We start from the raw sequence: 27,237 nt of genomic DNA on the forward strand, positions 1-27,237 counted from the left end.
GGTCCCAGGGCTGAACCCTGAGGTACTCTGCTTGTCACTTATCTGGAGCTGGATTTTGAGTTGACTACGTTTACAGTGTGGGTTCTGTCAGTAAGCCAGTTGGCAACCCATCGAGTGACATAGGGATTAATGCTCAGCTTAGTAAGTTTATCTATGATTCCAGAGTGGGGATGGTATCAAAGGCCTTGGCGAGGTCCACGTAGACTGTGTGTACTGAGGGATCTCAGCTTCTTACTGAGGCTGGTAAGGGAGTTTTTTGCATCCTGGGAGTGGGTATATGTTTGGGGTTGTATGTGTGAGTGTGTGCCTGTCTGAGAAGTTGCATTAAGGGGTTACTTAGGTAATAGGTAGGGTAGATGTGTGTGTGTGTCTGTATGGGTGAATGGGTGAGTGTGTCTGTGTGTGCAGTCAGGTGGGTGAGGTGGGAGGCTGTGTGTGTGTGTGTGTGTGTGTGTGTGTGTGTGTGTGTGTGTGTGTGTCAAGGCACTGCCACACCTCCACACTCCCCTAAACTAATAAACTTATCCCCCACAATATAGGTGGGTGGGAAACACTAGACACAAGGTATAACTCTTCATATTGTGAGTTAAAGGTACTAAAAAATGAATGAAACTAGCTTTGCAGGACAAAAGACATGATTTAGGGGATCACAAGAAAACAGGGATAACTTTTCAGATAGCACCTTAAAGACAGTTGAAAAATTAAGAGAAAAATAGCTTTATAGAAAAAATCTGGGTCAGAGGAAAACTAGATACCAGAGATTCTCTATATAGCATGCCTTAAAGACACTAAAAAGATGTGAATTGTATACCTTCAGCAATTATACAGAGAATATTAGTCCTCTGTGATGCAATTTTACATCAGTAACCATATAAACATTACTCAAGTCTATGTTCGAAAGACATGCGTGCGTAAATGGGCATGCCTTCGCTGAAGGTTGGGCGTCGAGCTGGCACCTTGGCGGTTCGTAAAAATCTACTGCCAATCATTAGCAGACCGGAGTTCCGCTGTGGCGACCCCTTACTGGGAAAAAGCCGAAAGACAAAGAAATAAACTCAAGTCTAAAAGAAAAAAGAAAACTATAAGGTAAAAGGGTGAGGGTGTTGACAAGGTTTCAAACACTGCAACCTTGTCACAGAAAGCAGCAGCATTAATCCGTTATGCTAACTCATCACTTATTGTAGCAAGCGTTGTTTTCTCATAGTATGAAGTAGGAAACTGCAGTCTCTAGCATTACTGAATGACCTAACTGTTCATGAGTTAATGGGGGCAGGGCTGCTATAAAGAGCAACAGTAGGAGTGTCCTGTACAGTCAGGGATAGGGAGCTAAAAGGTTTGGGTGTGTGTCCATGTGGAGAGAACTTCAGGTCAAAGTTGGGAGGAGCACTAGTTGATAACAGGGAAGACTTTTGAACTGCTACTTAGAGTCAATTACAATATTAACAGAGCAACAGGTTTAGTATCGAGATACAGTTTCTACACAATAAGAAGTCTGAAACTATAATGTTTGGCATTATTAACTTACTGTAATCTTGTGTGCGTGGGTGTGTGTGTGTGTGTGTGTGTGTGTGTGTGTGTGTGTGTGTGTGCGTGTGCGTGCGCAAATGTAAAGTTCATGCAGATAACACAAAAGTCAACAGTTTTCGTCACACAATGGAAGTTATATCCTGGTTTTGCCAAAATAAAAATTAATGTCTGTGGTCTATAAAAGAAAGTAAATAACAGTACCTTTAACAAGCTCAGGTGCTGAAAACAATTAAAATCACAAAAGTCTTTCTTTCTGTTCTTCTTCACTCAAACATATTTTCAGGTCTCTATCTGGTAAATGCTCTTTGGAAAATGTCTCCATAGCCATTACAATGGCTCTATTGTCCCTTCTACAAATATGATAAATCTCTAGTAACACTTACAGATTCCTCTCTTTTTTTCTTTGCCTTCTGACTTGGACTGCACAGCCCCTTTCTTTTGTACATCTTTGCTGATACCTGCCTGGCAGTTCTCGTAGAGGTAGAGGTTGAGGTTGTGAGCTGTAGTTCCTGTGGTACAGGTTTGGATTTGTCCAGTCCTCATTTGCCTACAATATCAAATGCCCAGGTTGTCAATACTCAGATGATCAAGTCCATAACACCGAATTTATTAGACTTCGAAATGTGGCGTAGATGTTTGTTCAAACTCACTGTACAGCAGTGGTATTTTGCCTTTTCATAACTGTAGTACAATCTCAAAGTTGATATATATATTATTAGCAGGGGGTGAGATGGTGCATGGGCTTGCCTCCTAGCAAAAATAACTATGTTTTTGCAAATTGCCAACAGGCGCACAAACTTTAAAATCATGAAAAAATAAAAAAATCACCAGCCGCAGAGGAAAAACAAATCACAGTTTAATGTCACATAAAATCCAACGACTAAGCACTTTTGCCAATATAGGCTTCTTCAGAGTCATTTGAAATCATTTAAAAAACACGTTTTATACAGTGATGTCATATTCAGCAACCAATAAAGTTCCATCTTGCATAATTGATTCATTCAAACTGTTAAAACCTAAACTAAAAAATAATCCAAAAAGGATGTAAACTTTTTCTAAATACTCATTACAAACACAAGAGTGAAATGTTAATTTTATGTACCATCTAGATCTCCATAGCTCTTTGTTTCAAAATTGCAGCAAGAGAAATAATGTCATTCAAACCCGGTGGGACAGTAGAATTTAATCTAAGCTGAATATGACATCACTGAATAAAAGTTAGTGTTTTAAATGATTATAAATTACTTTTTCTTTCTGGTTAGATGTTTAGTAATTTTGGTGTTGTGGGCTAAATCTTCTGAGTGCAAATGATCTGGACATATTTAAAGATGATCCATATCAATCTATCTATCAATCTATACACAAACGCACACACACACACAAACACACACACACACACACACACACACACACACACATCTAGATATATAAATATATATATATATATATATATGTGTGTGTGTGTGTGTGTGTGTGTGTGTGTGTGTGTGTGTGTGCACGCGCATGTGTGTCTGTATAAAAAACACACACATAAAATGTCTCCACAAATTCCAGGAGTGCACAGTGTTAAAGAATAAAATAATATCGGGGGGGGGGCAAAGACCCAAAACAGGGACAATTTTTAAATATTGCTCTTATAAACTTAGAAAGCTGATAGAGTAACAAGTTTTATATTAGCATAAATGTTCTGAAGGGTATGAAGTCTGAAACTTAAAAGTCTGTCATTTTCTGACTTCAACCCTCAATGATTTGTTTGTGATCTGCCAGAAAACCACAATTGTATGAGAAAAAGACCAAAGATGTGAGGCAAAAATGTGGACATTCTGCAAAAATCTGTACAGTTGAAAGGTATGCTTCATCTGCTAAGTCTATTTTACAGTATGCTTCTCCCTGCTATACCAAAGCAGAGGGCCATTAGAAATAGAATCAGGATTTGAAGGGTAAAGCAAGTAAAACAGCTATTGAAAAACAGAGAAGAAAAATACCAGTACATCTGAAGGAAAAAATGTTTTCATTAATTGCTTTTTAAGAGTATGATCAAAAATAGGTCCTTGACATTTGCAGTTACCAAAATCAAATCCTGGGCATACTTTATTAAGTCCTTTTAAGCAATGCCAAGAATCACATAAGACATGTTCTTTGTCATGAAAAAAGGACTTCAAACTTTTGTCAATATATTTTGCTAAAGGTTCAGTTTTAGATCCCCTTGATGCCACTATGGGTCTTAATGGAGGGTCTTCTATAAAATTGTGCACTTTGGGAATGCTGAATATTGAGGGGATGAGGGGTTTCTTAACTTCCAAGAACCTAAATTCAACTTGCATAATTTCATTGTCAATTAGTCCCTCATACAAAATCCTATTGATTTTATTATATGATATATCAATTTCTTTAAAGGAGAACCATACCTACAGACTCAAAAAACATGTATATTTCATCATGGTTTGGTGTTTCCTACATTTTAATACCACTCTGGGATTATTTACAGGTTTTTAAATATTTTTATACGTAATTTCTGAGTTGGACCACATGGGGTCTAGCATCCTGAAGTGATCCTGATTGTCTAGTCTGCCTCTAGGTATCCCACAGTGCAGTGTCAGTCTATAAAAAATTACATCACACAGGCCTCTTTCTTCCTAAATCTCCTATCACTGCATTGATTTTACATGCATACACTGCTGTCTTTCAGTCAGTTAATTTTAAGTACCATTTCATGCCATTCAATGACTACTTAAAACACAAATAGTGCCAATACCACAGAACAGACTTTCAAAGTGCTTTTTACTGCTGGTTCTATTTAGAATGGCTAAAAGGCAGTCTTTTGTGAAGCCTGAATTGTTCTACTTTGACTCATCTCCCATTCCCCTTCACACCTAACTTCACTAGCTGTCAAAGTGCTAAGGGTAATTTGAGCTGTTACCGCCTATGATTGACAGCTCACAGCAGGAGACTTGACCCATGTTCTGTTTCCTTGTTCTAACCTTTACTTTCTGCATAGGTAGAGGAAGGACCAGGGAGCTGTGACATCACAGCATGGGTGGGTTTTTAGGGGGTCTATATTAAAACATCGAAGTTTCAAAACTTTGAATGTTCTAATATCGACCCCTATTCAGCGAACGCTTACAACATCAAACATGCAGAACAGCGACTAACTGGTGTAGACAATACTACACATCCTCCGCTTGGTGTAAGGGTATTGCCTGATACACCCTTAGAGGAACAGCAATCTACTTTCAGTCCAGGAGTTTTGGAACAGCCTGCTACAGAAGTGGAGCCTGTGGTTAGATGGAAGACCGTTCTACAGCCACCGGAGAATATTGTAGGGGAATGTTCGAATTTATCGTTCCCTTTAACCTTTCAAGCAACCAAACCCAGGATTTGGAGCCCTCAGAACAACACCAAAAAATGCAAGCAGTCGAGCGACTCGGGAGAAGGGAACAAGAAATCCTTCAAGACAAAAGTTATGAACTGGTAATTAATTTATCAAAATATCAATTAACTAATGTTGAAATGACTGTTTTGAACCGTGGCTTATCCTATGTCCCTTCTCAGGGGATGGACATTAGTGCTTTAATTATAGAGTTAAAACTCTTTACTAGAGGTTTGAATTTAGACTTACATTTTGAGAATAATAATGACAATAGAGCACCTATTAATGTGTTTATGAAACCCTCTACATTTGTACCAGAATTACACCCACTCGTGGATAGTTTTGAGAGGGTCTGTATTAATGATTTTTACAATTTATATTCAAGAGAAACATTCAAATCTGAGTTTTTTAACTTAAACTTACAAGAAAGGACAGCACTTAGGTCTCTCCAGGATAATAATGAAGTTATAATCAGACCCGCAGACAAAGGTGGAGCAATTGTGGTGTTGGACATAGACTACTACCACACTACGATGTGCTCTATGCTTGCAGATACAGCAACATATAGGGTTATGAATAGTTTAGAATTAAATAAGATCATTGGTAATGTACATGCAGAGCTTTATGAGTTAATGATGTGCAATTTTATAGATGCCAGTCTCTACAAATATTTTCTTGTTGAGAAACCTCTAGTGCCTGTAATTAGAGGTTTACCGAAGGTACATAAAACATTGACTAATCCTTTATTTAGACCAATTGTTTCTGGGAGAGGCTGGCCTACTGAGAGTATCTCTATATATATATATCGAAAAACAACTTAGACCTGTGGTAGACTCCACAGGTTCAATTCTAAGAGACACTCAACACTTTTTAGAGTCGTTGGCTATTGACACAGACAGTGTTGCTCTCACTGATGAAGATTATATGGTTACTTTGGATATTCAATCCCTCTTCACTAGCATACCGAATGACATAGGTATAGATTATTTGAGGCTATTCCTTTTAGGCAAGGGCTTTAGCAACAGTAAAATTATGAGGATAACAACTTTAATGGAGTTGGTATTGGAAAATAACGTGTTCATTTATGACAGTAAATATTATTTACAGATTATGGGTGTAGTGATGGGCACGTCATGTGCTAATTCGTACGCTAACTTGGTATTAGCGTACTGGGAATCTACATATATTTTTTCAAATACTATGTACTACAGACATATTAAACATTATAAACACTTTGTAGATGATCTTTTTTTCCTCTGGAGCAGTGATTTGTTGACTCTCAGTGAGTTTTTGACTCACATTAACAATACCACTACATTTTTAAAATTAACTGGGGAATGGTCTAGAGATCGCATACATTTTTTAGATGTGACCCTTAAGAAGAGGGAGGGTAGGTTAGAAACTGAGATATATAGGAAGCCGTGCAGGAAAAATGCATATTTACATTGTGATAGCATGCACCCACCTCATATACATAAGAACATTATAAGGAATCAAGCTATGAGGTGTTCTCGTTTGACAAGTGAAAACAGGAGCTTTGAAACAATATTAGTCAATTTACATGATGACTTTAAGAAAAGGGGGTATCATGATAGTGATTTGTTAGCTTTGCAACATGTTGATCGCAATGGGCGAGCACAACCACACATTAAGCGTTTCACCAAAAACTCTGAGCAAGTTAGACCGCCTATATGTAAGAAAAGGATGGTCATTACTTATACTGATAAAAACAAGAAGATTACAGATGTCATCAGGAAGAACTGGGGGATTTTGCAATTAGATGACAGACTTAAGATGCTTATAGGCACTTACCCGAGTTTCTCTTATAATAAAACTAGAAGTTTGAAAGATATGTTGTGCTATGAGAAACAGAGGGATAGTCGACCTACGTCAGTTAGGGTAGGTACTTTCCCGTGCCGTAGCTGTAATCATTGTTCGTTTATATCAAGTAGGGCCACATTTGAACACCCAGACACTAAAAAGGTTTATAAATTCAGTCACTATGCAGACTGCAATACCCGTAATATAGTATATCTTGCTGTATGTCGCATATGTAATATGTTTTATGTAGGGAAGACCAACAGGACACTTCGTGAGAGGATTAGGGAGCACTTGTATGCCATCAATAAAGAAAATGAGAACAATGCCTTAGCGAGACATATATTGTGTGAAGGTACTAGACATCATTTTGAATTTTTAGTATTAGAACTGATATACACATCTATGAGGCTAGGAAACATTAGCAATTTCACAGAGAAGGAGGAGAATAAATGGATCATCAGACTGCAAGCAGACGTTGGACACGGCCTCAATGAAAGAGTTACCATTAAACCTTTCCTTAGGGACCGTGCATTTAAACATTAATATTTTTGCAGGTTAATGCTTTAGTAGGTATATGTATTTTTGCAGGTATAATCTTTTATATAAATATTTTTATAGGCATATGTATATATATATATATATATATATATATTTTTTTTTTATGAATACAAAATATACATTTTTATAAATACAAAATATATATTTTTATAAATACAAAATATACATTTTTATGAATACAACATATATATTTTTTGTTAGTATATTTTTTGTTAGTATGTTTCTCATTTTTGCAGTTATTTCTGGAGTGTTCTATATTTTTGCATTTTTGCTTGTGAACTTGTAGTCACTGGTTCATGTGATCATGCTTTTGACTATTTTAAGGAGTTTGTTTGTTAAGCTTTATTCAAGTCTGATGAAGCGTCCTTTGCAGACGTGAAAGCGCTTACTGTTCGGAATAAAGGATTTATTATTCTACAAATTGTGATTTTTCACCTTCTTTTAGACTAGTGGTCTTCGATAGCTGTGGAGTACCTGCACCTTTGTTTTATAGTCGTTTTTTGTTGGCATAGCAGATACTTTACCCTTGGAGAATTCTGTTTTTTCTATATATTTTAATTAAATGATTCTTTAACAGCTACTTGATGTTATTATTTAAGATTTATTTATTTTTTTGTAGTGATATTTTTTTCTTTATTTAATCGAATGTTTTTATCCCTTTTCCCAAATGGCTGAATAATCAGAATTTAACCCTAAAGCCATTGTTTTAATAACTGAAGCTATAGCAGATGTTTTTAGTTTAGGAAACCTTTCCCACTATCTTTCCATTCTCTTATATTTCCTGAAACTATTCTGGGTTTTTTGGAGTGCTATAAAAACTTCAAACCGATGTCATTAATTTGTTTAATGTGTTCTATACAATGAGTTAAATAAGTGTATAGCATTTTGAGTAAAATGATTATTTTAACTAAAATCAACTTATCTTGCATTAAAAATATCAACTTATTTTATTTATCATTGCTTTAATATTGCTGCTATTTCTTTACAACTGTATATAGGAATAACCCCTAAATATTTCATCTCTTTACTATCAAATTTAAATTCATTATTCTATTACTTTTCATCAAATAATTTATCTATTCATTATTTAATAAGGTGTTGGTGTTATTCTGATTGAACTTTAGACCTGACATAATTTTAAACAAGTTTAAGAATTTTTTATACTTCTTAGTGAAGAATCAATATTACTGATTGCTATCAGCATATCATTAGCAAATAATTTTTTTGGAAGCACATATATAATAATTTATTTTATATCCTACTATATCATTGTTAAGTTTCATATAATTGTCTAGAAGTTCAGTACCCAAAGCAAATAGAAGATAAGGAATAGCCTTGTTTCATGCTCTTGCTTATCTTTATTGATAGAGGAATAAAAGATCTAAGTTTTACATATGAAAATTAATTTTGCTAAAGATGGTTAATAAAAATTATGAAATTACTTGGAAATGTGTATAATTCTAATATTTTAGGTTTATTGGGGTGTCATAAGAACTGCAAACAAATGTCATTAAATTTGCTCAATCAAAGGCTTTACCTAGAAGCAGGCTATTTATAGATACTTATTGTGTATTGATATTAGCATAATCAATTAAAGTAATTATTATTTTGAGGTTATCATGTGCTTGCCTGCTTAATGTAAGCCAGTATTCTGTTAATATCAGCAGTATTTCCTTAGTCTATTAGTAAAGACTGACACAAAACTTTTGTACTAAACATTCAATAATGATATAAGTATATAAAAAGAGCATATAGATAGATCTTTGTCCTATTTTAAGAATGGGTATATTATTATATATGCATTTCTATGATTCAGGTATAAAAATATAATTTTAGTTTCTGTGAATACTTTCTGGAAAAGAGAGAAAACATTTTGAGGTAATAATTTATATAGTTCATGAATGATTCTGCCACTACCTGGAGCTTTGATTTCTTTAAGCCTTTTAATTGGCTGGCTCTTTTATTTCTGTCATGGAAACAGATTTTTCCATGTTTTTTATTTGCTCCAAAAATATATATTATTATTAATTTGTACTTTCATTTTTCTTAATGTTTTTGAAATAGTCCAGAATTTCTCCCACATCAGCATTTTTTCCTATTACTATCGTGTATAGATATGTTGTTGATGTGATTAGTTCTTGCTATCATTTTGTATCTATGTACTAATTTATATAAGCTTCTAGGAGTTACAGAATAAGAATGTAATCTCCCTTTTTCTGCAAAAAATTCCTGGTCCACAAAGATGCCACAAAGGTAGGCATAGGCAAAGTCTTGTTTCAGGTTATAGATACGGATGAACATCATATCTGTTATATCAGTAGAAAGCATATCTCTCACCTGCCCAGATTTATGCAGAATGTTCAGAGTTTTGCCTCATATTTTTGTTCTGTTCCTCATAAAATATGTGTTTTTTTGACAAATCAGTGAGGACTGAAGTCATTAAATAATGAAAGACATTTGAGTTTCAGACTTTATGGCCTTTATAAAATGTATTCTAACACAAGTCATGTTATTCTAATAACTTTCTAAGTCTATAAGAGAAATATTTTAAAATTGTCCGTATTTTTTGCCTTTGTCCCCCCATTATTTTAGGCTTTGTTCAGATTTCTTGCTCTAAGAGATTGAGAGGTATGATAGAAAGCTCAGTAATGAATAAAGGCATTACTTAGGTTGCTAGGTTCATAAGTAAGTAAGAGGCTAGCTGCCTCTGCAGGCCACTTTAAGCCTGGCCAATTTCTCTTTTTGTTCTCAAAATAATCTATTCCATTTAGTTCTAGGTTGGCCTTACCCATCCCATGGTTGATAATTATATATTACCCCTAATGAGAATAACTAGGATCATACCATAGACAATTTGAGGGGATCCATGCACTGGATAAAGCATTAGTAGTAAAGGGTCAGTTCTGGGGATAATTTTCTGTTTCCCATCCATAGACATAAGTTGCTGTTGAACATGGGGAGGGTTTAATTTTGTTTTATGGGGATGAGAAGTCTGTTCCAGAGCAGTGCTATCCTCCAAAACATTCTGTTGATGTTGCAGAAGAGGTTTAGATCCCTACACTTAGTATTTATGATGACATTTGGCTTGCTAATGTGCAATAAATCCATCAGTAATGGGTTGGGGGATGCCTTGTATGCTAGACACAAGTTACCCTTTAGCAGTCTGTAGCATACTGAGTATAGTGACAGACCTTTGAGTTGGTCCATGTAGGACATGTTGTTTAGGCCTTGTAGCCTTTTAGTTATCTCTGTGGGCATTCCAGTTCTTGCATGTGTCTGGACAGATATATGCCAAAGGGGGAATTATATTCAATGATTGGCCTAATGAGGGCTGAGTTAAGAGGGACAATGATATCCTTAGATCTCAACACAATCCCTTTGCTTTTAGGCGTGCAATATAAGATTTGAATATGGGGCAATGTCTTCAAATAATATTGATCTGTATAGCCCTAAAATGCTAATTGTTATGTAGAGAATTTGTATTAGTAGCATTGTCGCCTCACAGTAAGACACTGTCCGGTTCGATTCTCAGCTAGAGCGTCTTCTGCGTGGAGACATGCGTGAATGGGCGTACCTTCATTGAAGGTTGTGCGTCAGGGCTGGTAACTTGGCACGTAAAAATCAACTACCAATCATTAGCGGACCGGAGCTCCGCTGTGGCGACCCCTAATCGGGAAAAGCCGAAAAACACAACAACAACAATGACAGCACCCTTTGCAATGGCAATACTGACAAAAGACTGCAGCCTGAAACTGCCCAGGCGGGGCTTTGCCCCACAAGCTTCTTAGTTTCTATATCAATCATCAACCTGGCCCCAGTCACTTAAATGTGAATGGGCTGTATAGGTGATTGCTGAGACAACTACTGAGTCAGATAAATGTACTGCTGACTGCAGAAGAAGGAGTGTCAGAGGGTCTGAAAGAGGCAGTCTGAAACAAGCAGACATATGGTCTAAATGGCAGTTAATATATACCAGCTCTTACTAGGGCTATATCAGGGCTATTGCCACTTGAGGAAACAGATTTCATTTCATCTAGGTCTATAGAGGATTACCTAGAGTCAACACAATGTTTCCTGTAAAGAAAAAGGCAAAATTATGAAAAAGCTGAGACAGCTAACTTAATTATGGGAATTAAAAAAAAAATAAAAATAAAATGGACAGCCACACTGGTCTACCCTCAATAACAAACTTAACTAAGGTTACTACTTTTTCTAAAGTCTTTCTGCTTAAACTGTTTAATTCAGCTGTACTGGGTCAACAGCACCAAATTTCCCAGCCTTTAAATAAGGCTCTTAATGTTAAAAAGTTCCACCAAATTGTACTGTTAAAGTTGCTATCTGTGTTTAAAAACAGATCATAGATTAGAATTTAAAGCAAGTACTGTATACTGCTGACCTGGGTCTAAAGGCACCTTTTAGGCTGTCCCCCACAGTAATTTGGCTCCCTCCATATTGTTAAAAGTAGCTAGTTTGCCCCAGTATCATCTTTTTTACATCTAAAATAATATCCTGAACACAGCAATTTCACTCTGTTCTCCCTCACATAGCCCTGAACATTATACCCTGCAGCTATAAAATTAACCTGCAAGTGTACAAAATACAACTCAAACATAGTCTATAAATTGGTGCAAAAAACAAATTAAAAATACAGCCAAATATGCAATCATACATACCAAAAGCCTAAGGAAATACTTGGAGTCAGTGTTAGCCCTGCTCTGCTCACCCTCACTGTGCTAGGGCTTGCTCCGCTCCCCTCCCAGCCCCCAGATCCCACCTGCCCCCACTAATGCTACATTTAAACTACACTTAGCCAATCCCCTCATGCTAAGATCCAATCAGTGCCTCATACATCACTGAACAGCCCTCCCCCTTAACCCATTTCCTTCTCTTCCATTCTTCCACACCCTGTTAGCACACTCAACCATCAAAATTGTCCTGCCCCCCCCAACAAAATGCAAACAAGTAAAAAAATATTAATTACCCTACTGCCTATACTATTTCTATTTTACCATCTTACTGCCTACGAACAAAAACTTGACCATGGTATTCACTACCCAAATGGCCAAACAGACACTCACAACTTCACACATAACACCAAAAGCTTTACCATCTCCAGCACACCGAATCTACCACCCTCAAGAAAATATCATCCTTGTAAAGCCACAAAACATAATCCTAAAGACAAAGACTATATAAAACTTATAAACAAACTCCTAAAGCTTAGAGTATCCTGTCACTATAACCTTATAACACATGGAGACATCCATCCCAACCCTGGCCCACCCACACCCAATAACCTCCACTCCCCTACCACAACCCCCACAGTCAAGCTACCCCTTTCTACTCCCACTAGTTCCTTCCTAGCATTTCAACAAAATATTAGAAGCATTAACAATAAGATTCCCAACCTACCAGGGGCGGCTCGTGGCATCAGGCTGCCGGACTGCAGCCCCCTCAGCTAGACAGCTGAGTACTTAGTTTATTTTTTTTTATGTAAAAAAAAAAAAAATGAAATCTGACTTTTTATACTTTAAATTTCGAGTCCGCGACTCGAAATTACGCGCATGCGCATTGCGTGCTTCTATCGCAACAGCGTTTTTTTTTTTTTTTTAATTCTTGCTGCAATGTTTTCATTGCAGCCTGGAGGAGCAAAGAAGGCATCATTGTGATGCCCAGAACTCCCCAGAAGTCTATGCGGTTGAGACACAAACCGCATAGACATGGAAGGGGCTCGGACTGCGACGTCCGTAGGCACGTCATGACGTGCTTGCTGGGCAAATGCTGCTGATTGGTTGTCGCTCTCTTCCCGGGCTTTATGTCCTGGGAAAAGAGCGAGAATCAAACAGTTGCAGCCAGTTTCGGTTGTGGCTTGTGGACTTGACTCTACTAAGTTGTGATGGATTTTATTGCTTGGCGTTGGCAGCCTATTTCGTTTGTTGGCTGAAAAAGAAGAAGTACAGAGTTTCTTTTCTTCTTGGTGGTATGTATGTGTAGCACAGTATGATAGAATACAGCATTTAACATAAATGTGAACATTTATTTATTTAGTGGTTTGTTCAGTGACTGAACAATACTGAAGCTTTAGATGTTAGTTTAATAACAGTGCTCTGTGTAGCAATAGTAAAAGGGAAGAGTACACCCCTAGTGACTCAGACTGAACAGGACCTCTACTCACTGATGGCTAAAGTTTTTCATGTGCTGCCTGCACTAGAGACAGATAGTAGCTTGGGGCATTTATGTAATGCTTATACTTTTGTGGGGTGTCTGGAAGATTACTGGTTATAACTGAAGCAGCTAATTACAAATGCTGTCCAGTTTGTTTTGCCAATGTTTAGGGTTGGGATCAGTACAGTTTGTAGGCACAGATGGTTATTCATCCTAAGTTTTCATTTTTATTGTCAGATTTAATTTATTTAACCTCTGTGTTTGCTGTGTACTGCATTTTGTTTATTTACTGACTCTGCAATATATTAATGTCGATAAACATAGCACTCTGTCATAATAGTTGTATACCAGTAGTATGCAGTATTCTTTTTTTTTCAAAATCTTTATAGATTAGTTTTTAAAATCAAGTAACACTCACAGGCAACATATGAAGAAAATAAATAGTGTTATATTAAACATACATCCGAACTATAATACACTTATTTACAAATGTGTCATACAATTATAAGTAAAATAAAACACAATCCCAGCTAACCTCCAAAGGTCCTCTCCACTAAATCAGTAGAATTTTGTAGATAAGACACCAGTATGAGGACCACCACGATTATGCAGCAAAAAAAAATCTTCTTTATTGAATACAAAGAGAGATGAGCGCTTTCACGTACAGACTGTACGCTTCTTCAGATCTCAAGATCTAAAGAAGCGTACAGTCCGTACGTGAAAGCGCTCATCTCTCTTTGTATTCAATAAAGAAGATTTTTTTTGCTGCATAATCGTGGCGGTCCTCATACTGGTGTCTTATCTACAATTATAAGTAGTGAAGTATTTGGGAAGCTAGAGTATGCAGTATTCTGACAATGACAGTTACTTATTTTGTCTATGGCAAACTGTTTATTTCAGGTGTTTCAATGTAATGCCAATACTAAACATTGTTTGCTATTAGGTTTTTAAAATGTTAATGGAACCTAGTTTGTCACATAGTTGCAGGTGGATAAATGATTATAGCAAGATATGCCAGAGGGTCTTGGAAGCCATGTTAGTTTTAATTTTATCTAGTTGGTAAGACTTCTCACTGTTAATGGTTCTGTGTGACAGTTTCTTCAGTTGATATTATGAGGTGTATATCAGGAGTATATATTTTGTCTTCAAATTTATTGTAAGCTGGTCTTTGCAAACTCCAGCTTTAGACAGTGAAAGGTGGGGTTGCAGCAATTTTCAGAAATTGTTTTTGTTGATCTGAAAATAGTGGGCCCTTTTATATGTGATAATCTAATTATAAGTTGTCCTGGGATCCTGAATGAAACTTCTACCAGATAAAATTAATGGAATTAATTTCCCCCTATAAAAAGAGCAAGACAGTTTATTTGAATTGGACAAGAGCGAGACACTGTATTCACTGGTCATGCAGGAGACTCATTTGATATTGGAAGATCACTCCAAACATTCTGACTTCAGATATGTAATGCAGCATCTTCATTGCATGCATCAGAGAAAAAGCATGGTGTAGCCATTCTGTTGTGCACAGAGCTGCAGTCTTTTGAGGTTTTAAGCACATTTGCTCTGGGATAAAGCACCTTTGTTGAAGCAGCCATAAAGCATGTTCATCGGGAGGGTGGCCTAATGGTTAAGGTGTTTGCCTTGCAAGCACAAGGTGCAGGGTTTGAGTCTCACAAGGGATAATTGGCTAGGCTTAAAATGGCTCGCAAGGGCAGTTAGCTTAGTACTAATCTATGAATCACACGTTGCTGTTCTACTTCATTTACCTTTATCCAGCTATAGTGTTAAAAAAGCAAAAGGTTAATTTCAATGTTTATTAAAGGATAAATTGAAACCTAGTTTTGTTGGGAGATGTTTACTACATCTCTTCTCCAACTAACACCAACACCAAGGTTACCACCCGTCCTGAATACATTTCTTGAAAACAGTGGGTGCATGACACGGGATTGTCATACCGTGACTCGTCTCCTAGTTCCTGACAAGGGAATTCATTCTTTATTTTTATAGACATAATACATTTAATAAAACTGATAGTGTTTGTGCCACAAAGCATTATGGAGTTTATGGAGTCATTCACAGTTGTGTTATGATTGTGTTCAGACTATAAAGCCTTAAGGTTGTACCCCCTGGATTCAGTAAACTTCCATGCAGGAATAGCTTATTCCTGCATGGAAGGGACTGTTCCTGTGCAGCATGACAGTGCACATTGCATATTCATGAAGGCGTTCTGCCGTGTTTTAATACAGACATGGTTCTGTGTAAGAATGCAGGGGGTATGTCTGAGAGCAGGGCTCTCACAATGCACACATCTCCTGCACACCAGAATTGCTGTATGGCAATTTAAATAGAGCAAGATCGCTCATTACACCTTCCAACCCATCAGGGTAAGAAATCTGGACAAAGCCATAAGGGACAATTGTCCCTACAAACCGAGAAATTTGATAGAACAACAGGTTTAGCATTAGCATGAATTTGTGTCAGGGTATGAAGTATATTGTGTACGTTTCATGTTCAAGGGGCCTATGATTTGAAAACAGCCCAAAATGAATCTTTATCTGCCACTGGCAAAATGCATTTTCTTTTTATGTGGGTTTCAATGCTGTTTCAATGCTGTTTCAATGAATGTGAGTTTCAAGAGCAGAGAAGTTTTAATGCTAAGTCTATTTTCATTGTGAGACTGCATTGCTTTGTTTAGCAGATTTCTGTTATTGTTGTGCTGTAAAATGTAAAATAAAACTTTTAAATGAAATCCAAATCATTGTAGAAGTAAAGCAGTATGCACATTACAGTGTTTATGGTAAATGTGGTGAAATAGCCAAATCATGGTACATTGGAGTAGCTGCAGGGGGGAGGCCCCATTTGACCATGAATTTGTAAGGAGTGGAAGGGCGGCAAACCCAGACAGCCCCAGCTGAACTATACCTCTTAACTGTCCGGATTTTTGCAGAATTAATAGATTTTTGCTTCTTATTTTTGGTTTGTTACTCATAAAATTTGTGGTTTTCTGGCAAATCATTTAGGAATTAAGTCATTAAATAATGACAGACATTGAGTTTCAGACTTCATACTTTTCAGAAAAAATGCATGCTAAAGCAAGACCTGTTGTTCTGTCAACTGACTATGTTTATACAAGAGCAACTTTTAGTACTGTTCATATGTTCCCCCAATATATTTGGCCTTGTCCAAATTTCCTGCGCTAAGAGGATGAGAGGTGCGCTCAAATAAATCACGTTATAGAATTAGGTATATCCAAACCTCTCAACTGTCCCTGATTTTGGCTCAAAATGTTGCTCTCCCCTAACAATCCCTCCACAAAATGGCAAATTTGGAAGAAAATGTGGAGGGTTTACAATTAATAAATAATTGTAATGATCGGTTTCAGATTACTTTTATTTTCGGAAATGCATGTAGATTCTCTTATTTTGTCGGCTGTTCAAGTTAACAGTACTAATATTACAAGTGTCCCTTCTTTGACAGGTTCTCAGCTGTATTGTGTGGGTATTTTATATTTTTGCATCACATTTTTGGTCCGTTTTTCATAAAATTGTGGGATTTTTTTGGCAAATTAGTGGCTAATCATTAAAGATTGAAGTTAGAAAATGATAGACATTTGAGTTTCAGGTTTCATACCCTTCAGAAAATTCATACTAACATAAGACCTACTATTCTATTATCTTTCTAAGTTTATTAGAACAATATTTAAAAATTGCCCTTATTTTTGGGCATTTTTCCCACTTCTCTGTATGGCTTTGTCCAGATTTCTTGTTCAAGGCCATCACCGTCAGCCAGAGACAATTAATTGTGACATACTTGTTGCAACTCACTCCCCCACTTAGTGACTCTGGATGTGTCCAAGCAAGGCAGGGAGCAGTTATGGGCGGCGCAGTGGTGCAGCAGTTAACATTGTCGCCTCACAGCAAGAGGTTCTCTGGTTCGATTCTCGGCTGGGGTGCCTTCTGTGTGGAGTTTGCATGTTCTCCCTGTGCTCACGTGGGTTTTCTCCGGGTACTCCGGTTTCCTCCCACATTCCAAAGACATGCATCTGGAGCATTTCTCCCCGGGCCTCTGCTGAAAACAGGATCTGTGGAACCTAGTCAGACATTCCCGGTCAACAAATGTAAAATAAAATAAAAAAATAAAATTATGCAGTGCAAATGTGCAAAGTATCCCCCTATCCAAGGTAAACACAAGTACTACAGTGGCTTTTCATCTGTCCTTGATTTTGAAGACTATTCTGGTTTTCTGTCATATTTTTATACTGTTGATTTATGCTTCTTATTCAGAAAATGCATGTCATTGCAGTGCCTGTTGCTCTGTGCTTAAATAACAATGCTTTAATAACCATCAGGTATGCTTTAATAAGCATGATGTTAAAGAATTACCAACATTGAAAGCCTTTTTGTTGTTTCCATGCAGAGACTATTTACATAACTAGATAGTGTGTAAGTCTTAAGTACTGAAATGCATATGACATTATTTGTAATAAATGACAGGATTACGGTATTTTCAGAAGCTCATTACATTTGTTGGGAACTTCAGTCATCTTTGCAGGCTTTACCTGTAAACTAAATAGAATGCCAGTCTATAATTTGTGCAGTAATTCTTTAAGCAATTTATCTTGAGCTTGTTTCTTGTTTGCTGTTCATTTTTTACTTTGATCATGTTTTCTCCATGAAACAAGAAGATAGTTGTTGTCAGGCAGCAGGTCCTTTTTGGATAAGAAACATTTTTACAAGTGGGGGTATTGCTTCTTTCAGTATGTTGGTTGGTACTTTTATAAAGCTAAATATCAATTATAGTTAAAACTGCAGTGCAAGGAGAAGTGGTTTGAGTTGAGAGCTGCTTGTTTTTTTTTATACCTGATTTTGACTGGCATTCCAGTAATGTATTTAAAAAGTAATTTATTTTTTCATGCCTTACAACCTTTTTGTTTCCATCTAGATATTAAGTAAGCTCTCATTTAGCCAATGCATTGAAATATTTTTTTTCTTCTTCACTTCATTTTGTCTTGATTGGACTCTCATAATGACTGTTTGGCACCCAGGGCAGCGTATTTAATTAAAGTCCCAGCTTTTGTGGTTTTGAGCATAGCTCCACCCCTTTCTAGTTGGGCACACCCCTTCCCATTGGCCCCACCCATTCCGCTGTCTCCTGCAGCCCCCCTTTGATTTCAAGTCACCAGCCGCCAGAACCTACACGCCCTCCTAGCAACCCGCTCCCCAGACATTATGTGTCTTACGGAAACCTGGCTAAAGCCTAATACTACTGATAATGACATACTACCTCCAGGATATAATATTCACTGGTTAGACCATACTACAAGGAAAGGCGGTGGGATAGCAGTCCTTTACAAAAATACTCTAACTGTTAATAGAGACACCATTCAACCACCCCAATTCAATAATGCAGAACTCCTCATAACCAAACTACAGATTAACCAGAACAAATGCTTGAACATTGTCCGTGCTTACATTCCACCAGGCAACAACTTAAATACCCTAGGGGATATCCTATACTGGTTATCCACTACCTATCTCCAAGAAACCATAGTTCTTGGTGACTTCAATACCAACTGGCACCCTTGCTCCTCCAAAACCCCTCACCCCTATACATTTATCTGGGTTTAAACAGACCATAACCTCTCCCACTAGGATAAAGAAACCAACCAACAGGGAAAGTATCCTAGACTGGATCCTAGTTAATAACCAACCCCAACTGTACACAGCTGGCACTTTCCCTGATGACCTTAGCAACCATTTACTAACCTATATCATAAAACATAAGGCAGGAAGCCCTCACCAGACCAAATATAAAACACTTAAAAACAGGAAAAACTTTGACACTGCTATATTCCTAAATGAACTAAAAGCAGCTGATTGGTCAAAACAAAAAATCTACCATTAGAAGGGGCTATAGCTCACTTTAACATTAAATTCCTAAGTATCCTTGATCCCCATGCTCCAGCACGTACAATAAAATCTAGATCAAACACAGAACCACGGCTCACAAAAGACACCAAATCTGAAATCAAAACTAGAAACATAGTCTGGGCCAGCTGGAGAACAACTAAAGCCCCACTTGACCATCTAAAATATCGTCAACTCAGGAATTATACAAAAAAATCTTCTACCAAAATCTCCTACAAAAACACCAAAACAACCCTCAAAAGTTCTGGCCAGGCTTAAATCAACTACTTCATCCAGGTCATTCAACCACCCCAACCCCGGCTAACCACACCCATAACTCACCAGAGACCATAGCTGGTGCTTATAATAACTTTTTCACTGAAACAATCCAATCCCTAGCAAATCAACTAACCCCCACAAATTTAAACCACACATCTAATCTACCCACTAATCACCCCCAATTTAGCTTCCAACTGATATTCACTAGTTTTATCAAAACACTTATAAATAAACTAAAACCTACCACCCTCGCTACTGACCTCCTCCCTGCACAGTACCTACAAATAGCTGCAGATGCCATTGCATAACCCATATCTATCTTTAACAAGAGAACCTTATCTGAAAGTGGTATCCCCTCCCTCTGGAAAATATCCCACGTCATCCCACTCCATAAAGTTGGTAGCTCTGCAGACATATCCAACAGGCTATACCACAGCACCACCTCAGCCCTCCATTCCTTTACTAATATCATAAATCAAAACAGGAATGACAATAGGCTATCCTCCGCCCTCTTTCTTGACCTATCAAAAGCCTTTGACATGGTCAACCATGAACTTCTCATTCTTTATCTAAAATCTATTTCCCTCAATAAGCATGCAATCCAGTGGTTCCAGTCCTACCTGACTGGTAGACAGCAGGCAGTACTATGGCAGGGCAAACTCTCCAGCCAGCTACCTCTCACACTTGGTGTCCCTCAAGGCTATATACTAGGCCCACTAATCTTCTCTATTTTTATCAACAACCTTCACACTGCTATCCCTAAAGCTACCTGTATTCAATATGCAGATGATTCCACTTTGATCTGCTCAGCCACCACCCCATCTGAACTGCAAATCCTAACCCAAAATACATTTAACACTATTGAGAACTGGCTCGCCAATCAATGCCTACTGTTGAACCCCAGTAAAACTAAACTTCTACTCTTCATCTGCCACACCTTCATTATCTGTCACATCTAACAATGGTACCACTATCTCCCCAGATCAACACACCAAACTTCTAGGGGTTATCATAGACAATAATCTCAAATTTGACCTACAGGTCACAAAACCATACAGACCATCAATAAGAAGCTTGGATCACTGTATAGAAACAAGACATTTTTACCCCCACTGGCTAGAACTGCAATTTCCCGGTCACACCTACTCTCTACTCTTTTATATGCCTCGCCTGTACTCTCAAACCTCAATAAATCTGAACTAGGTAAGCTGTCCCATAGCTACAACCATATTGCCAGATTCGCCACTGGCTCCACCTATAGAACCCACCACTGCCAGAACCTGAAACAACTAGAGTGGCTAGAAATGCCCAACTTAATTCAATTCAATCAGCTCTTAATAGTGCACAAAATTCTTTACCACCACGAGGATACCCCCCTCACTTATAAATATTATTAAGCCATATAGCAACCTGAGATCCCTACGGTCAGCCAACAAACTACCGGTCCAAACCCACAAAGCTAATAACTCTGCTGGTGAATCCCTGTTTGCCAACTTTGTTGGCAAAACCTGGAATTCCTTGCCAAACTATATAACTCTACACTCCTCCAAAAGTCTCTTCAAAAAAAACCTTAAACAGTATGTTAAAGTGAACTGGCTTTGCCCATGTACCAACCCTGATTAAGTTATAAACTGAAAGCATAATCTGCAAATATCATAACATGCAACTATACCACCAAGCTCTATATCCAATCTGACATCTCTTGCTTTTAATTGTGTCTGTCCATGAGAATTGTGAGTCCCTACTAGGGAACACTACTAAACCATTGTACATAATCACTTTGTTTTATATTTTCTAATGTTATCTAACTTCTTGCGTAATCTATGTAAGTTTGTCTATTTTGAGCTTTTCTCCCCATGCCTCTGCTGAAAATGGACATGTATCCAGTCGGATTATCCCGGTAAACAAACGTAAAATAAATAAATAATTCTGAAGTAGAGAAGAGAAGCTCCAGCTGTGCATAAGAGTTCTGAAATGAAAGGTATCTCACTGTGCATGCCAACACACTCAGGATTACATACACGCAGACATTCACAAAATAATCTGCCCCACACACACTGCATGCCTTACACTGCACAAACATACATACACACATATGCCACTAAACAAAAGCATATTAAAACATATGAAAACACTAACCATTACTCTAAATATCTGACACAGGCATTGCTTAAAACATATTTTCTATGTTATATTTTGTGAAAGGTTCCACTATGAGTGGACGAAACTGAATGCACAGAGGATCAGAATCCTCTATCTGCATTTGCCAAAAAAAAAATGTCCGGAAATCACTTTTTTAGCCCCCCCCCCCCACTGAACTTATGTATACCAACTCCATGATTGCACCAACTCTAAGAAGAGGAAATTCCCCTGGAAAGGACATCACAGCTGGCAGAACTCATCAATAGTAGTTTCCTATGGAGGAACTCCGATCATTGGCACTTTGAGCCTCAGGCAACTGAAGCTTGAGAGTTCAATCTTTGTCCACCAGTAGGGTAATATCAGTAAAATGGGAAGTAGATTGCCAGGACATTTTCCTTGCTGACCTTATAAAGCAGCCCCAGTAGAGCCTAAAACCCACATCACTGGCATGGACTCCTTGCTTCTGCGCCAGTGAGCTGACAAAATAAGGTATAACCTCAGAACACTCACTTCTGCCTCACAGGCTTTATCTGCTTAGCAGTAAGTCATAGTTTTCAGCATCTTAGCTCATAAGTCATGACAAGGGCAAAAATAATGAAGAACAAAGACCAAAAATCAGGGACACTTTGTAAATACTGCTCTTTTTTTACTTCAAGAGGTAATACAAAAACAAGATTTTCATTAAGGTGCATTTTCTAAAGAGTAAGAAATCTAGTGCTATAATAACTGTTATTATTTACTTACTGTAATCTTCAATGATTTGCTTGAGTATCACACATTCTATGACAGATGTCTAAAAAATCTGTAGCAAAATCAGGGACATTTTGTGAAGTCAGGAGCACTTGAGAGCAATGCAATAATTATATGGATCACATTTTGAAAGGGTAATACTGACACAACCAGGAACTGACAGTTATGTCTAGACTTACAGGATGCAGACTAGAGTTCATTTTAGGTACTCACCTGTAGCCAGATGTCTGAAGTCATTGCTCTTTTCATAAAAATTACAATTAAATAATTTGCTTTCCTTTAACTGGGAAGTTAAGCTTGGAACCCAGGAGACAAGTACCTTCAGCCATGAATCTGTATACTGTGCTATTTCATTACTTTATTTCCATTGAAATACATTGAACACTTGTTATAATGAGAGTTATTAGATTGCAATTAGATTAGATTAATTAGATTAATTAGATTGCAATTAAATTAGATTCTTTGGCCATTGTTTGAGCATACCTGTTTTGCTTTTTCCTTCAGAGCAGTAAGCTGGGATATGCTGAAACATGCTACACTTCCAAGATAGTCCACATTTCTTACAAATGTTTCTGCTGAAATGCAGCTCAATTCTTGAACAGTCCAAAAACAGTTTGCCTCAGACAGCTTTCTTATCTCATCAGAAGATGGAGCTCTGATTCCATTACAGTCTGCGGAAGAAAATGAATCATTGTAATTCATTCAGTGGCGATTAGAATTTGGCATAATGCCCTTTATTTTATTTTATTGCCTGTTGACTTGGATAATGGCCTCATCAAAGAAAACTAGTTTCAGCAATATAAACTAAAGCCATACGCATACTATGTACAGTAATGTATGTATGCAATAAGTAAGCTAAGAATACAGTAGCACAACATGCTATAACACCTGCTCGTTTGTACAAGTCGTTATTACCAGCACTGGTAATGCACCAAAGCCATGCCTAATCACGACATAAATAAGCACATTTCAGAAACACCATGCTTGCACATCTGCTACGTAACAGCTTAAACAACTCAGACATCTATGACATGTTCGTGCAGAAATGCAGAAAGCATTTCAAAATATTAACATTTTGAATCTGTGGCATGGCTGGTGAACTGGGCAGCAGATCAGAACCTTGTTAACAAACTACAACAATACGCATGCAATTAGTCAATACTAAGGCTGTAGTACTAATGCCGTGACTAGCTAATGCTATGACAAGCCTTAGAGGAGGAACTCCGTACTAGTTAATTAAATATCACATGCAATACAGGCCACAATTCACAGCTGTAAGGATGAGGCTTTTGAGGCCTTATTATAGGTGAAAAAATCGGATTTTCTCACAGAACTGAGAAATGCAAGTGACTTTGGAAGAGTCAGGAAGGAAGACACGAAGAAGAGTGATCCCTTCCGCCTATGTTCATAGAATCAAATCAAACTTATTAAAGTTTGTGCTGAAATTCTGATAACCTTATAATGGGTGTCACTGTTTGTCAATTGTGCACATCTGTTATGACTTAATGATGGTGTTTTTTTTAACTTCCTATGCTTTTTACTTCTTGGCAGGCCTGTTCTATCATATCATAAATCCAACTCACACCACTGGTCTTGCCAGTCAGTGTCATCTACCTGAGAATGTTAAAACCTCCTTTCTAAATTTCCTATAAACTCCCCCTTCCAAGGACTGTGGCCTTTATTCTCATTGGTTTACACCCTGAGCTGCTTCAGAGTAGCAATGACTCAGAGCTGTAGAGAAAGGACTGGTTCATTACCAGAAGGCCAGTACAGTCAGGACTTGGTGGAGACAGGAGAAGCTTCCAGTTTCTGTTTTTCAATTTTTTTTTCCAGAGCGAGTGCATATCATTACAGCACTTTGCATTTTGTATCCTACCCCTTAGGTCATCTCTTCTGCTGCACTTAGCCTTCACTGGGTGCTGAAGGCAAAATAACAACACCCCCAGCTCTCCAAAGACAGAGTCATTACAAGCACTTAGTCCAACTTTCTCACACTGGTGATCCCCCACCTGCTTCAGCTTATCACTGAACCTCGGTGATTGTTGTTGCAGTCAGGAGAAAAAAACCTTTGTGGCAGTGGGCTGACTAAAAAGATGGTATTATTTACATAGGCTACATGCTACAGAACTGATTTATTTCAATCGTCAATGTTGCTTTGAGTAGGGTAAGAAATGTTCTACAGTGCTTTAGAATGGCTGTCAGACTGATATCTTTTCGTATGTGCTTGCATATTTTGGCCCTAACTACACCCAAAACTGGGCCCTGTAGACCAGCTACCTACCTAGTTATAAGAGAAATCAGTAAAGCATCATGAAATTTGAACTCTGAATTGAGATGAAGGCTATTCTATCCACTTGACACACCTATTACTCTATTGGGTAAACAGTGGGTTTCGGCTCACCAGAAGCCTGGATCCTATTCTTTTTTCCTGCACCTTTTTTAAATTTAAGTGACTGTTCATTGTGTGTGTGTATCAAAACACCTCTTTAAACATGCCTTACAATTAATAGTTCATAGTTTTATAGATTCTTAGGTAAATACTAGGCTAGCTGTCTTTGAGGGCCATTTTAAGCCTATCCAGTTTCCCTTTGTGTGCTCAAATTAACCTATCCCATTAGGATAGAGATTGGTCTTACCTATACCATGGTCGATAATTATATATTATCCCTAATGAGAATAACTGGGATCATACCATAGATAATTTGAAGGGACAGATGCATGGACTAAAGTATTTAGGAGCTGCCATTGTCCATTAGTAGCACAAGGGGCAGTTCTGGAGTAAATTTTCTGTTTCCCATCCATAGATCCAAGTTGCACTTGAATATGGACAGGGACAAGCTTTGTTTTGTGAGTGTGTGTGTGTGTGTGTGTGTGTGTGTGTGTGTGTGTGTGTGTGTGTGTGCGTGTGCAGAGTCTATTCCAGAGCAATGGTATTGTCTGCCTCCTCCAAACCATTTTGTTGATATTGCAGAGGAGGTTTAGATTCCTAGACTGAGTATTTCTGATGCCATTTCACTTGCTAATGTGCAGTAAATCAATAAGTAATGGGTTGGAAGATGCTTTGTATGCCAGAAACAGGCCACCTCTTAGCAGTCTGTAGTATACCCGGTATAGTGGCAGGGCTTTGAATCAGTCCATATAGACATTTTGTTTAGCCCTTGTATCCTTTTAGCAATGTATCTCTGTGAGTGCTCCAGTTTTCCCGACATGTACAATTCAAAGGGGGCATTATAATTAATAAATGGCCTAAAAAAGGCTGAGTAAAGGGGGGAATGACATGCCTTGACTTAGACACAATCCCTTTGTTTATAAGCTGTGCACTGTAGAAGGGCCTTCTTGCTACAATGGACACATGTTGGTCAAAAGTTAGGTCACTGTCTATATAAGTTCACACATCCCGAACTGGGTCAACCCTCAGGGGTCTATTGTTAATGTGGTGGTTCCCTTGGATAAATGACTTCTGAAATGATACAATAATGCATCTCTTAGCATTTAATTTCAATCTATGATTTTGTCTTCAGTTATTATTTTTGTTATAAACCTTCCTGCAGGATGGCAAAGTCATTTGGGAATTCAGTGACTGTTCCTAGTTTGTAGTCATTTGCAGACTTAATCAGCTAGAGCCCTTTGATATTTGCTTTTCCTTTGAAAACTGAATACCAAACATGATATGTCCCAGCAAACACCCCTGGGGGACTCCTCTCTGTTGATGTAACTTCTCCTGTTTTGATTTCCTGCATCCTATTTATGAGCCAATTGACAATACAGTGGGTGACATAGGGGCTTATTCACAGTTCATTTAGCTTTTCTACTATGCCTGAATGGGGAATGTTGCCAAAAGCATTGGTCAGGTTGGGGGAATATGGTATGCACCATTTTGCCTTCATCGTTTGCTTTGGTGACCTTTTTAAAAAATTAACCAGATTGAGTAAACATGACCTGCCCTTGACAAATCCAAACTGAAACAGGTCCAGTGTTTGGACGTTCCCTATGTCCTGCTTGATTAGTTCCATGATTTGTCTTTCCATGTCTTTGCATATGAGGCTGGTCAGATTTACAGGTCTGTAATTACCTGGGTTTGTGGAAGGTACTCCATTATGCAGGGGAATGTCCGTAGCTGTTCTCCATTCACTTGATACAATACCTGTATGGAGGTTGAGATTGAGCAATGTTGTTAGGGTGTGGCTAAATTGTGCTTCATGCACTGCTCTTTTTTCTTGCACAGGTTTAACCAGAAAATATTTTATAGGCTCAGCTTTTTGAAGACATCTGAGGCATTAATATATTCAGACAAACTATACAGAGGAAATAGGGTCCAAATGGAGAGATGATAAAATCAGCAAGCAAAGCAGCATAGTATTGCTGAAACTGAATTCATCTTCAAGTCTTGGTGAGTGCCTTTATGAAGTGGACCCTGTTTTTACAAAAATCTCACCAAGATGACAGTGATATATAGATTGTATTTTATATAACATATATCATGGACAGAAGTAGGTTAAAAATAAAAAAGACACTGGGTGCACAAGTCCCAGGATAAAAAAGTGCCCAATCCTGGTAGGCGCAGTGGTGCCAGAAATTGAAAAAATGTCATGACGGTGTAAAAATCTCAAGACATGGAAACATTCCTACAATGGGGTTAGGCCAGCTTAGGGGGAGGATGGCCCCCTATTGCAGAAGGAAGCAGTAATCCACAAAAATCACAAAAATTGATAAGCCAAAAAA

The 27,237-nt window shown here is 37.8% G+C and overlaps 1 protein-coding gene across 3 annotated transcripts in view; it reads right to left on the reverse strand.

The window, feature by feature from the left end:
* The window catches only part of OTOA (otoancorin), a 952,220-nt gene that overhangs the window by 417,432 nt on the left and 507,551 nt on the right, over positions 1 to 27,237 (reverse strand). For all 3 annotated transcript variants that reach the window (XM_044089617.1, XM_044089616.1, XM_044089618.1), the window contains exon 23: positions 22,999 to 23,186. In XM_044089617.1, coding sequence (XP_043945552.1) covers positions 22,999 to 23,186 — 188 coding nt within the window. The remainder of the gene's footprint in view (positions 1 to 22,998; positions 23,187 to 27,237) is intronic.

This window comes from Protopterus annectens, chromosome 12.part0, assembly GCF_019279795.1.
Source record: "Protopterus annectens isolate FY-2018-M chromosome 12.part0, PAN1.0, whole genome shotgun sequence".
Lineage (NCBI taxonomy): Eukaryota > Metazoa > Chordata > Ceratodontiformes > Protopteridae > Protopterus > Protopterus annectens.